The sequence below is a fragment of the Phodopus roborovskii genome, unplaced genomic scaffold, assembly GCF_943737965.1.
Source record: "Phodopus roborovskii unplaced genomic scaffold, PHOROB, whole genome shotgun sequence".
Lineage (NCBI taxonomy): Eukaryota > Metazoa > Chordata > Mammalia > Rodentia > Cricetidae > Phodopus > Phodopus roborovskii.
Window position 1 is genome coordinate 14197880 of NW_026126611.1, and position 14976 is coordinate 14212855.

At 40.4% G+C, this 14976-nt stretch overlaps 1 protein-coding gene across 4 annotated transcripts in view; it reads right to left on the bottom strand.

Annotated features, from left to right (window-relative positions):
* Stxbp5 (syntaxin binding protein 5) overlaps positions 1–14976 on the bottom strand; it is a 104262-nt gene that overhangs the window by 68916 nt on the left and 20370 nt on the right. For all 4 annotated transcript variants that reach the window (XM_051206118.1, XM_051206116.1, XM_051206115.1 and 1 more), the window contains exons 3-4: positions 9163–9244; positions 7804–7904 (exon numbers count right to left, since the gene is read on the bottom strand). In XM_051206118.1, coding sequence (XP_051062075.1) covers positions 7804–7904; positions 9163–9244 — 183 coding nt within the window. The remainder of the gene's footprint in view (positions 1–7803; positions 7905–9162; positions 9245–14976) is intronic.

Sequence of the window (14976 nt, forward strand, 5' to 3'; positions counted from 1 at the left end):
ATACAAGAGTCAGTCTGTCCATGGCATGAACATAAGGGACGATTGTACCACCCACCATCTAAGCATCTTATAAAGGAGGAGATCCGTTCATTCCTTCTTTTGTTTTGGTGTTTTGACAGGACTTACTCTACTGAATAAGAGACATGAATCTGGTCTTGTATTTACATTTTGTTCCATGGCTCCTCCTTTCTTCTAGCCTTTTAAATGTTGATTTCGGGCCAGGCCCCTACACTATCTGAGTCTTCTCTCTGAATATCTCCTCTCTTTGCCCTAGTTTCCACTATGACAGATGCCTACTCTCAGAAGTTACCCAACACTTTCTTATCATCTTTTCTTCTACAGTTTCAAATTCATCAAATGGTGACTCTTGCTATTTGACACTTTAAAAGGCTGTGTAAGTAGACCCAGGTTCTAAAGCGACTTGTTGTGTCTGCGCCAACAGCCAATTGTTGTGTGGATCAGGGTTAGGTCCAGAGTGGGGTTCTGCACCCATCTAGCTTCGGAACAGTGCTCAGCATCCTTCTCTCCCTCTCATGTTACAGCCCTGCATCTCACCTGCACTCAAGTCATTGCTTTCTAAGGCTGTACCCTTTTGAAGAAAAGTATTTTATCGGGGGGGTGTGGTGGTACACACCTGTAATCCATCACTTGTGAGGCAGAGGCAAGAGAATCAGGGACTCAAGGCTGGCCTAAGCTACATGAGGCCATGTGCTTCTAAAAAACTAAAACCTGGAAAGTATTTTGACAATATGATACAACTACTAGAGAGGTTGTAATTCTAGAGTTTTAGTTCAATATTGAATTACTGTTCTTCTTGTTTAATGTGAACAGTACATTAATTCAAAATCTTTGTAAGACAGTTCTAGGTTGGCTTGTGGCCAACGGTACTTTTACTTTCCCAGCTCCTCATTATGTGATGTTCACGTGCCTGCTGAGAAAAATCATAAGCCTTGGGAATCAGCAAACCCTGTGTTCGGTTTGGAAAATAAAGGTCTAATATGGTAAAGGATCTTTTGTTGCTACGTGACTTCTTTATGCCACTCAGAAAACGATACAAGGGGAACAGGGATGGTCACTTCCCACTGGTGGCCCGAAGAGTTGTTTTCTTGTTACATTTTTATTAACTACCAATGGTTCTTCCACAATAGTTAAACCAAAATAATTTCACTTAGAACGTACAAGTGATGATTTTTAAATTAAATCTATACATCTATAGTGAAATGAAACATGTATATGAAAAGACATCTTTAGAAATATGTAGAGAGCCACCGGTGCCATTCCCAAAGATGGTGCTGGTTTCCTGTCCATAAGCCAGCAAGGCGCGGATGCGCGATCCACGTCATGGGGTGACCGTTACGAGCATTGCGGGCTGCAACTGTCAGTAACAGACATGACTCCTCTGAGCATATATAAGCAGAGCCCTTTTTCCTCCTCGGGGTCTTTCCTCAACTTGCTGTAATGAGCAACGCAATAAACATAGCTGCAGAAGAATCCTGTTGTTGAGCGTCGTCGTTCTTGCAGGCAAGGCGATAGCGCTCGACAGAAATATATCACCTTTACAACTGTTAGGACATGGGAGGAGGAAAAGCCCTCCCTATAACATTTCAGTAAGGAATCTTCTTGATTTCTTGAGAATAAATACCCTTTTTATGAAAGAGTTCCATAAACAATAAGAACTATACAATCAAGGTAAATATGAGACAACTTTAGTAGGGAGTCTACATATTCATTTCAATTCTCAGTTTTCTTTTTTTTTTTTATGTTGTTATTTCAAAACTCATGGGAAAAATAGCGCTGTTGAGAATAACACTCATTCTAATTCATAGTGATGAGTTAAAAGGAGGAGGAGGAAGCAGTTGTATCTGCTTATTAATCCATGACTTCTTCCTAATTAAATGCCCTTCAAAGGGAAAAATATCCAAGTGTAAGCCAAGTGGAACAAATTCTGCAAGTGCCAAATAGAGTCTCGCTTATCAAATTCTCAGTTCCTATCAAAGCCAAGCCCTTCTGCCCTGCACGAATAAACTCAATGGTGCATGAGAAGGTTGTCAATGCCGAGCAAGAACAACAGAAGCATGCTTGTTTCCAGGACTGCACAGTAAATTAGCACAAGCGCAGCGTTTCTCTGTAGCTCTGAAAGCTACAGGACGGACATATCCAGATGTCAACAGGCTTCTGAGGGCTCTGGGGCAGGCTTTGCAAGCCCCTCCTCCACCCCTCTCCTTCAGTGTCTGGTTTAGCCAGCTATCCTTTATTCCTCGAATTAAAGATTCATTACTCCAATCTGTTATTATCTCAAATGTCATTCCAAGATACTCATTCTCCCCGCCCTCCCGGGGTTTGTGCACATGCGTCTATACCTGCATGCTTGTGTTCTTTTCGGCTTATAAGGACACCAGTTAGATTAGTGCTGGCCACATGGACTTAGTTTCATTAGGAAGACCCTGCTTCTAAATAAGGTCAAATTTAAAGGTTAGAGCTTGAACACTAATTTGGGAGATACAGTTCAATTTGTAACAGGGGTCAGAGCACTAAGACCCGCTCTAAAACACTCCCTAATCATATCACTTTACCAATTCCTTTTCATGCTATGGCTCACACTACTGGCACATGAATTCTGTGGCAAAAAGTTGATGGCAGATTAATTTCCAAAGGCTCTGAACTTGGTGAGAGCATAAGAAATTATATACTAATTATAGAAAAAAAAACCTTAAATTGAGTCTTTTCTCTGAATTTTGAAAATATGTGTACTTTCTCTTTTTAGTGTTCACTTCTACCCTGAACTCTGGTTAGCTGCAAGCGACTTTTCTTTTAGGATAATTCAGCCTCCATCATATGCTAAAGTCCTAGCCATCCCTGCCACACAGCAGAGGAGAGTGTGACATGTTTGGAACATGGTAGCAAGATAAAGTCACTGTATCAGCCCCAATCCAGTGTGACTGGTGTTCTCATAAGAGTTAGGACCCAGCACACAGGGAAACCATGGGAGACAGAGAGAAGACAGTCAGCTGCCCATGCACAAGCTATGGCTTTAGAAGAAACCAGCCTAGGAATGGTAGGGAAATGCAACTCTGGTGTTTCAATTGCCTGGGGATAATCAGGTGCCTGCTCAACCAGGACATTCTTAAGGTTTTTCTTACACAATATAAAAAAAAAAAAAAAATCAGCCTATGGAAACTGAAATGCATATTTATTCATTCAATATGAGTAAGTGACATTTAATTAGGCATCTAGCAAGTTTAACTAGTATTCTTAGATTTGACCAATATCCTAAAAGTAAGACCTACATCCATCTTGTTTATTATGCCAAATATCTGCTCAGCAGTCAGTACCAAGATTCATGTTCTACAACAATGCTCACAGTAAATGGGAAAATTGGAAAAAAACAAAAAACAAAACAAACTGTCCAGCATTTAAGAGAAATAAAACAGTAAAGACTTTGAGGCTTAAAGAACATTTTTCTGTAAATTACAAAACATCACACAAAACAGCAAAGTAATTTTCTCAAGTTTATAGAGGTAAGCCAAGACTTGACACTCAAATACCTATCAAGACCTATTCACATAATGGGTTTGCACAAAACTGTGTAACATTAACTGTGAGCTAAACTTCTTAAAAAGTGGTAATCTTATAATTTTTGAATTGCAGTAAATTGTAGTATACAAGAACTATAATAAAATGCATATTATGAAAAATAATTTTAATTACTATATAGAATTTGTATTATATGTACAGAAATTTTCACTAAAATATAAGTTATTACTGAAGACAAAACATGCAAGCTTAGGGTAATAATTTTTCAGAATCTTACAAATAGCATTTAGTGCATATTTTTTCTATCTTAATTTCAGAAGTAAAAATACAAATAGCATAAAAGAAAAAGTAGTAATTGACCCAAGTTAACTCAAATTCATACTGGAATCAGAACAAACTGGGCTCCTGTTCCCATAAGTTTGATGCCAATTGTAAAAGTAAAACAGTCGTCCTCACCCACAGCTACAGTGTGATCATCATCACCCAGAGCTGCAGTGTGATCGTCATCACCCAGAGCTGCAGTGTGATCATCATCACCCAGAGCTGCAGTGTGATCATCATCACCCAGAGCTGCAGTGTGATCATCATCACCCAGAGCTGCAGTGTGATCATCATCACCCACCACACCGCTGCAGTGTGATCATCACCCAGAGCTGCAGTGTGATCGTCATCACCCAGCGCTGCAGTGTGATCGTCATCACCCAGCGCTGCAGTGTGATCGTCATCACCCAGAGCTGCAGTGTGATCGTCATCACCCAGAGCTGCAGTGTGATCGTCATCACCCAGAGCTGCAGTGTGATCGTCATCACCCAGAGCTGCAGTGTGATCGTCATCACCCAGAGCTGCAGTGTGATCGTCATCACCCAGAGCTGCAGTGTGATCGTCATCACCCAGAGCTGCAGTGTGATCGCCATCACCCACCACTGCAGTGTGATCGCCATCACTCAGAGCTGCAGTGTGATCGTCATCACCCAGAGCTGCAGTGTGATCGTCATCACCCAGAGCTGCAGTGTGATCGTCATCACCCAGAGCTGCATATTTCTCTTTTGCTGGGTCTATCACTCAAGTTAGGGACAGCCACGTGATATGCTCTGGCCCTTGAAGTAAGAGTGCAAGAGATGAGTATCATCACTTCAGGGTAGGACCTTCCTCAAGGGCCAATGGTTTTAGCATGCTCTTCCCCTTTAGCTCCAGTAACGGATAATATTTTAGCAACTGACTGCTTCTCAGAGATCCTGGGGTAAAGAGGACAAGAAGGAATAGCATTCCCAAACGAGTCCACAAAGGATGCACACAGTAGCAAAATAAGATGTTAAAGCAAGTCATTGAGAATTTGAGAGGATCTGTCACGACACCATAATGTGGACTATATCCTCTGTGATACAGAACACAAACATAAATATAAAGCACTGATATTTAGTAAAGAGAAATACATTCCTAAAGTGAAAGATGGAAGGAGGGGCAAGGCGGAGGAAAACCAGACTCCTGGTCCAGTACCCTCTCACCTGGCAGCCATGTGAACACATAGTACCACAACAAGGAATGTCTGTGAAGACCGGGGCCCATTGCTAGCTAGGTTCTATCACCCACACTGTTCACAGCCATCATATGGAATCTCTTCCAAAGGATGTATTCGAGAAACATTTAGTCCTGCCTCAATGTCTCTTTTACTGCTGCCTCATAAACACTTCAGGAGATCTGAACTTTGCACAGGCTTAACCAGCCTCTGTGAGTTATGTGGATAACCATTTTATAGGTCAAGAATGGGGAATTCCATCAGTTCACTTCATTTGTCAGTTTTACAACGTAGAAAACAACTGTACAAGCTGCAAGCTGTGCCTTACATGATGCTGCCTTTCAGGGTTCATTTACTGAAAGATGACAATTTTGTGCACTTTTCACATCTTAGACTGGCTTGCCATTCTCCATTGACAATATCTACCACAATTTCTGGTTTACTTAACTTTCACTGCTGTGACCAAAGTACCTGATTAAAACAAATTAAGGGAGGACAGACTCATTTGGGCTCACTGTTTCACAGGTTCAGTTCATAGAAGGTTGGCCCCTTGAGCTTGGACAGAACATGATGGCTGAAAGAGCATGTGACAGAGGAAATTCTTCACTTCATATGGAACAGGAAGCCAAGCAAGCCACAGGAGGTAAGGGATAATAAAGACTCCATACCTAGTGACCTACTTCTTTCCAGTAGGTTCTACATCCTAATTTCTACATCACAAAACAGAGCCTGTATCTGTGGGGCAGCATTCCAGGACTGGACTGGACAAGTACCACAAGAACTCCATATCAAAATTGCAACACTATCCTTAGAAACACTGCTATGCAAACAACCTCCATATTTGACTGTCAGCACTTCTTACCACTGGATCCCTTGATGTTTCGTTACTCCATTGAGAGTATTTAATAGGTAACCCATACTGAATATGCTTGTGAGCCTAGACAAAGTACTACCATACTCCTCTACCCAACTGAAAACATGGGCATGTCACTGACAAATGAGGCACCAGACATAACCTTCTGCTAGAATCCTTGCTCCTGGCAAGCTCTCTCTAATGAACAATAGTTTGCGAGAACTTCTGCATCACTACACTGACCAAATTGTCATCATTTTGACTTGCTAGATTCAGAGTTTCTTTGATTCTTCTGATATTTTGGATCACATGGCACTTTGCTGTGGGTACCATCTTATGCACTGTAGCAAGGACAGTGGAATCTCTGGCATTTATCCACTGGAAACCAGCATACTCCTCCTCCTACCTGTAACATTGAAAGTTGTCTCTTGACACTGCCAAATGCCTTCTTGGGGCAAAATTATGATTGTGACAGCCATCCTGTTAGAGCTCCACCTTCACTGTAGTAGGGCACTAAGGAGAGGGTAAGTACTAGGGACAAATGTCCATCTGGTGTACATTCTTTGACATCGAAACTGACAGAGCTTCCCCCCGAGATTCCATTGACAAACACACTAGAGAATTCTGGGCAGAAGTCAAGAGGTTAGACTGATTCTCAGGGGGTAGATAATAACTGAATCTTTGCTTCTTTGTGCCCTTCTAGAAGCAAGCATGACTAAGCTGACACACTGATGTGTTCTGTCTTCCCAATCAGATACAGGCGACAGCAAACAGTTACTGCCCTCTCACTAGGTCTGCTCTGTATCCCCATCCGCTCACATTTCATGTAGTTATACCTCAGGTTGGTGGCACTATGAGATGCTGCATTTGCAGAGGCCACCTTAACTTGCCTTGCCCTAGTGTGGAAGACTACTGGGGGCAGACACCCAGAGTTAAAGACTGACAAGTATATACAGTCTGAAAGGCAAACACAACACTCATCAAAACAGTAACCTAGAAAAAAAAAAAAAACAAAGCAACAACAACAAAAACAGTAACATAGGCTAATCATTGGAGAAAACAAGTGATTTTCGTCTTAAATGCCAACTAGTACTATTACTACTACTACTACTACTACACACAACACACACATCTAAAAATAGTCTCATAAACTGTGGAGATTATATACAAATTCATATCTCATGCCAAAAGTAAGTTCCATATGAATCAAAGATGAAGAATAATAATGAAAACTTAAGAGTTCTATGAAAACATTTGGAGGACAGTGTTTAATAAAATTGGGTTGAAGACCCCTTCGTAAATGCCTAAATTTCACAGATCTTAGGAGAGGTTTTTGTAGACTATTGTACTTCTATAAATTTATCTTTTAGGTATATTTACATACACGTATATATATATATATACATATATCATGACAGCATAGCACAATAAAGCAACAGGAACAACCATCTGAAAAAGCTCTAAACGCAGAGACCACTCCAAGGACACGATGAAGATTTGTAGAACATATTATGACACTCCCATACAATGTGAGAGTAGAAATGACCAGGAGAGATATGAAGGTGCTGATACGAGATAACCTATCAGATATGGAGTTAGGGAAACAGGTTAAGAAAGATGGATGTAAAGTCCCTTATTAAAAAGAAAAAAGGGGCTACAAAGAGATTTTTTTTCACCTTTATACCTAAGCTGTGATTACCTCTATTAAAAAAAGGGGGGGGATAATTTATACAATTCTATTTGGGAAGAAAGAACTCTGTTGTCATTGTGTATCCTGTGACACTGAAATTACTTCTTATGGTCTACAGTAAGAACAATACATCCCAAAAGAATATTGTTCAAAGCAGTGCACAACAACTAAATAGCAAATGTTCTATTTGTATGAAAACAGCATTCTTACCTTTCTCTGCAAAATTTAAGTGAATGTAGTATGGCAGGCCTTTTCTGACGTAAATTCCACAAGTGTAAGGTGTCATCAGCCAAGGCACTCACGAGGGCTCCCTGGAAAATAAAGTGTATCTTATATGTAACAATATGGTTTATATGGAACAATTTTACAACAGTGTTCCCAAAGAGATGCCAAAATTAGTTTTAATTTGAAAACTTTCTGCCAATAAATCATAGCTTTAAGAAATATTTGCCTCATACAAATTCTCAACAGGAGATGTAGATAAATATATTATATATCTGCATATAAACTAATGTTTTAACTTCTTCAGTAATTTAACAACTTATAATCCAAAATTATACTAGGATTTGGTGGGAGGGCTAAAAATCTCCAAAATTATTAGATATCAGACCCCAAATCATTTGTTCATTAGTATAGATACTTTCTTTACTACAAACATATGATAAGGTAGCCTCCTTATATTTATATATGAAAAATATTGATGGAAGTCCTTTATTGCAATTATACACAGAATAATGACAATATTCAACTCTGAACAAAGGATAGCCCTGAATTACATTACAACATCCTGTTAGCTCATACCATCACTCACGGCCAAGAAAGTGAGTGGCCTGAAAGCCTTGTAGGTGGCTCACTCTTGCTCAGGACCAACAAGTCAGAATTTCCAGAGCACAAGGACCTCTGCAAGTGAATTTCCATGAAAGCCCCGGAGAAGACAGTGATACAGAAAGAGACAAACAAGCTGGAGACTAAGGGGCTGACTTAGTAACATGTCTAAATGTATTAAGAAGTTTTTGCCCACTGAGACGTCTCACGGGCATCTTTCTCACACATAATGAGGGGCTCACTCTTTACAGAATGTCTATAGAATGTCTTCGATTTTAAAGAAAGTGGAGCCTTTCTCAATCAGTCTCCCTGCAAGCCATTTCCTATATTGGAAAATGGTGTTTTCTCTAGCTCTTTTCACACAAACAAAACCAATAAGCAACTTCCCTGGGCATATTCTGAAGCATCCTGCTAAAATACAATCTCTTACCAATAATGAGCTCTGCATTGAACATCATCTCAATGCAGACACTTTGATGTTTTGTAACTTTCCCAATCCTTGCAACAATAATTCAAATACTCCATCAGTTATCAAAAATATCTACCCACACTATTCCACTTGCAAGAAATCATGTTGGGTAACTATCTGTGGTAGCACCTTAAAATGAATTATGACTGCCTGTGACTCGCAAGAAATTGCGTTTTCGTTCAAGTATTTAGAGACGCGTATACGCCAGCAACCTGGAAAACTAGGCGTGCTCTAACTTTGGCTCTAAGTAGGAGGGATGAACACAAGCCACTCACCTCATTAATCAGGAACTGGAGTTGGATCACTGCAGCCCCGTTCTCATGCTGGCAATAACACTCCACTCCTGGACGGCCAAAGCTGCCATCGCTCCCATTAAGGATGTCTTAGCATGTGCAGGTTTAAAGGAAACTTTTAGATTATCTAACGAATAAATATCCTGATGACCTGATATTCAATCCAGGCCACCCACTGAGGCTGGGATAATCATGGCTTTCTTTTTCCATTTTTTTTTTTTAATAGTCACAAGTCTTATAGATTGAGGTTTTAAAACAAATAGGAGAAATGGTTGCTTCCAGGAAAAAAAAAATAAAGTATAAAGCATTAAAATCAGTAATACACAAAAACAAGATAATTTAAGATTAATACAACCTACTTTGACCCAAACTGTTTGGTTCCTCTTAAAGTAACAAGAGGAAAATGGTAGTTGATCTCCAGAGTACTGATTTTTTTCTCCTAGCAGGCAAATGTCATTTTGAAATATCATTTTTTCTCTCATTTTTCAACCCTACAATGTCATTTGGAACTAAAAATATAACCAAGAGCTGACTCTATAACCATGCTGCTTGATGCAGCATGAAAATAACAGTCAGTGTCCAGACGCCTTTTGATCAGCGTGCACGGGGACCACCGAGACTTCGCTGATGTAATTAACGTGAGATCTGTACATACCAGAGACTAGCAGAATATAACCCGGATATCCATCCTGGCTCTATGGTTTTCATTTGCCCCCTCTCACTTTCTCCTTCCTTTTCCCAGTGCTTGGGATGAACCTGGATTTTTACATGTGAAATACATGATCCACTACGTTACATCCCTAGCCCCGTTCTCTTAGATACACTACTGAATAAAGAGCAAAACAACAACAAAAAAAAAAACAAAAAAACAAAAAAACAAAACACAGTTCCACAATCGTCTGTGAGCTACCGTTATATGCATTATAGTTTCATTAACCTCAAATAAGAATGTAATCATTTTAACACACTGCTATTCTAGTTTTGGCAGCTAGTAGATAATACAAAGTAAAAAGACAAGTTTAGAACGTTTGATGAGTTTTAACAAACTCTCGCCCTCTGTGTGAAAACTAACATTCACATGCAGAGACCATTTTGTCTTCTAACAAAGCATGCTGTGAAGTTCTGCCAAAGCAAAGGCAACATAAGGTAAATCCTATGTTGTATACCTTTCCTTTCTTGCCTCATGAAAAACTAATGTCCAACCACTGAGCTATTCCCCCCTCCAAGCACTGCTCTTTTGCTATCAGTCAAAGATATGCTCTTTGAGCTTAGGTCTGCTACCTGGAGCTCAGAGTTGTTTCTCGGGAATCAAACAAGGCCACAGCTATCCAACTATAAGATTTCCACACAAGCCTTGTCCCTGCAGAACTTTAAAGGATGCTAACAATGGGACACAGATGCAGCCCTGTGAGTCTTACAGCTGAGTGTGGTGATGCACACCTGTAATCCCAGCACTCGGAAGGCAGAGGCGTGAAGATCCCAAAGTTGAGGCCAGCTGGAGACTTGACTTTGAAACTGCAAAGGCTCAGGATGTAGTTTGTATCACAAGTTTGCCTAGTTTGTGTAAAACTCTGGGCTTCAATCTCCAATTATATATACACCAAGAATTCTTATTTCTGTTTTTCAATCATCCACAGTGTACAAGATGGAAAATTGTAAAGACTAGCTTTGGTAAATCTTCTTAAAGAAGACATTTTTAATTTTTTTTTTGTTTGTTTTAAACAAACCTGTTATGCAATTCGGATTTTTAACAAACTATAGAAAACTATGGAGAACTGCTGTATAAGAATATAAAATATAATACATAAAAACAGATTTAAAAATAAACAAAACTAACTACCAGAAGCAAAGAATATAAAAGGAGCTCTCCTTTTTGGGGCAGTCAAAGAAGTAGCCTCCTGGCCTTGAGAATTCTCTTTACCTTGGAATATCAATTAGCAGATTATCACAGAAAACACCAAAGTCCAGAAGTCAGTTGCCTCAAGGTCAAGAAAGCTTTTATTCTTGTGCCACAGATAGCCCTATACAAAACTTCCCTGTCCAAACTAACACAGTCACCTACAGGTAATAAATACAACCTCTTGACATAACAGAACAACTCTTGCCATCTATCAAACTGTAAGCACTATGCCTTAGTAAATCTTTGTACATGGTCTAAGAAGGCATCCCTCCCACCGTTTCTGAGTTCATTCCTGTCCCTTTGGCTAGAGCAGTACTATGCAGATGTAACCAACCTCAAAGGGTCCTACCAGCATGGCCCTATGGACAAAGGGTGGATAGGGAGGTATCAGAGTAAGTCATGACTGTGCTTTAACAGTGTGTGTGAGTGTGTGTGTGTGTGTGTGTGTGTGTGTGTGTGTGTGTGTGTGTGTGAGATAATGAAATACAGCATGAGAAGAACAAAGAATTTGGACCAAGTAGTTCTGACCCTGGTAGTATGTAAGATTGCCTAACCTACTGCAAATACAGTAAGCCCAATCCGCCAGAGGAAACTGTGGCTGGGTAGAGTGGTTAGCTAGCTAGTTTACTTTAGGTGCCACAAGAACAAGGGAGGCACAATGAGAATTAAGATTTCTACTTCAAGTCAGTTCACATGCCGGCTCCATTATCCTCACTATGACCTTCAGAGGATGATTCATTCTCTCCCAACTGCCTAATCCACAGATGCACATAAGGCCTACGCAGTGTAGAGCAGAGCGCAGGGATGCAGGGAGGATTAAGCCACGCATGGGCTCAATAACAGCCTTTACGTTACTTTACCCATGTATTTATTTGTAACACTAGCTAAAACTGTTATTTTAAAGTGGACCCCCCACAAAGACAGAGAGAGAGAGAACACACACCAAAACATCAATCTAGAGCACACTAATCATAAAACAACAAGTCACAGACACAAATACCCACATAGTTTCATACCAGTGGATGCTCCCTAATGCTGGCATTTCTGACAGAGCATTCTGACTACAAAATAATCCAACATTCTCACATCATCTACTTAATAAAATAATTCCACCTCTTATGGATGGGTACCTTCAAACTAGATGAAAGTACAAAATATCTGAAATTCAAATTAAAACCAAAAGCACTATACACAAAATTATTCTGTTACTATATTTGCTAGATGGAGAAATGTTCATGTATTATTCTGTACTCCGACATATTAGTTAATTATGGAACAAAGCTAACTAATGATAAATGTTTTTGTTTAATGTTATTCTGCCTTGTCACTCTGAATTCCGGTGCATTCCGTTGACGAGGATACAGATTTCATAACTGGGATACCCCTCTGCACTCAGTTTTTCTGCTGTTTCCCTATCAATACCTAGGATGCCTACCTAATTAGTGCCCTTTGCTTCTGAAGCAAATCAATTACTTTACTTGAGGGCCAACACCTGCCAGATACTGTGTGTAAAGTTTGCCAGGCTTTGCTCATCCCAAAGAGGGGCTGTAGAAGAGCACAGTTCAAACATGCAACAGTCTTTTAAAAAGAAAAAAGAATTACACATACAAAATAAGTAGAAATGAATGAGGAATAAAAAGGAAGTAGTATATAAGACAGATAAACAGAAACAGAAATCAGAGCTAGTGACATCTGAACTCTTGGGTACTGCCGAGTATGGCATGTAGGTCTTGAATGTATGCTATAACGGCCATTCTATCTACTGGTGACCCACAGTCACAGTCCAGAAGGTTATAAGGACTGAAGAACGGAATAAAAGATCAGGAGGGCTGGGGAGATGGGTACAACAAAAAACACTACTACAGGATAAGTGGGAGGACCAGAGTTTGGCTCTCCCGACCCCTTGACAAAGCTAGAGACATGAGGTGGCTGTCTATAATCCTGGCACTTAAGAATGCAGAGATGGCATCCCTAGGGCAAGGTAGCTAACTAGACTAACTAAATCAAGGAGTTCCGGGTTCTTCAAAAGGCCTTCCCTTAATAAATAAAGTGGAGAATGATGGGGAAGACAGTCAATATCACATTAAGTGTCTAATGGTACACATTCAGCATGCACACATCCACATGAGAAAACATACACACACACACACACACACACACACACACACACCCCATAAAAACGATAGCTGCCAACGTAATGTACTGCATATCTATTTCAAAATAAGCCTGAAGTTCCCTGCCTAAATGACTTCTTTGTTGCTATGGCTGGGTGGGTGGTTAGGAAGGGAGAGACAAAGGGGGGATTTTTAATTCATTTTCCTCCCGACTGAGCTATGTGGGACATTTAGTACACAATAAGCATTGTGTGTGATCACCTCACAATAGCACCTGAAATCAACTACTTTTACAAATGAAGAAAATTCAAGTACAAGTTTAAATAATTTTTCCAGAGACACGGGGCAAACTGGCAAAGAAACGTGAGACTTGATTCAAGACATTTACTGTCAGAACTTACAGTATAAGTCACCAAGCAGTAATAGATACAGAGGGGTACAGTAAGGTTAATTTGCATTTGCAAATGCCAATCCCTACTTTATTGTAAGTCACCTTAAAATTGAAGAATGAACACAGACGAAGCATATAGTCCGTATTCAATAATGTCAAAGTGGTCTAATACAATAGAGCTGGGTCATGTAACTTTTAGTAGCAAGTAAGTATCAGTCAGTTGGTCCTAAAGCTTGGACACACTGTTCTTCTGTTCTCCCTGACTCATCCTACAGCTACACTGAATTCCGTAGCTACTTCCTGATTTCCTCCTTCTGGAATTGTCTTAAGTAGGGTTTCTACTGCTTCAGTGAAACATCATGACCAAAAAACAAGTTGGGGAGGAAAGGGTTTGGCTTACACTTCCACATCCCTGTTCATCATGGAAGGAAGTCAGGACAGGAACTCACACAGGGCAGGAACTTGGAGGTAAGAGCTGATGCAGAGGCCATGGAGGGGTGCTGGCTTGCTCCCCATGGCTTGTTCAGCCTGCTTGCTTATAGACTCTAAGACTAGCACCCCAGGGATGGCAACATCCACAATGGGCTGGGATCCACCACATCCATCACTAATTAAGAAAATGCCTTACAGGCTTGACTACAAACTGATCTTATGGAGCTATTTTCATTGAGGTTCCCACTCTCAGATGACATCAGCTGTGTCAAGCTGACATAAAACCTTGCAGCACAGGAAATAACTGCAACTTCTATTTCCAACTCTTTTGGCCTGTGGGCTAGAGAATCATTTGGCCGGTCTCTGGTATCAGGGAAATGACAAGCTCTTCTCCTTACTCCCACGGAGCTAAAAAAAGAATATGCACACAGTAGATCTTCAATAAATATTTAAGACCAAATGAGCTTTTCAAACCAAGAAATAGGTTTGCAGGCAGGTTGTTATAATTTTAAGCGGCAGTGCACGAGAGTAAGATACATGAGAGAGAGCTTGGGTGGAGGGGTGGAAAATGGGGAGAGGGGAGATAGGAGACCAGCCTTTGGGGGCAGGGGCAGCATAAGAGAAGAGAGCGGGGTTGAGGGAAAGGGAGAGAAGGAGGGAGGGGGAGAGAGAGAAGACATGGGCAGGACCCTTTTAAAAGGGAACATAGTGAATGTGCACAGGTGGTGCTCTAAGTGGCTGCAGCTGAGGGCGCATCCTGTCAGAACCCCAAGGGCAGGCCAGGACAGATGCCTGCATACTAACACAGGCATATCTTTTTTGGTTTACTATTTCTCACATTTCAGATAAACAAAAAGTATAGAGTGGAATAAAGGCATTCTGTTCTTGCACCTATGATTAGACTGCTAGGATATAATACAGCTATTAAATGTTCATGAGTCAACATTCCTAGTCCACTC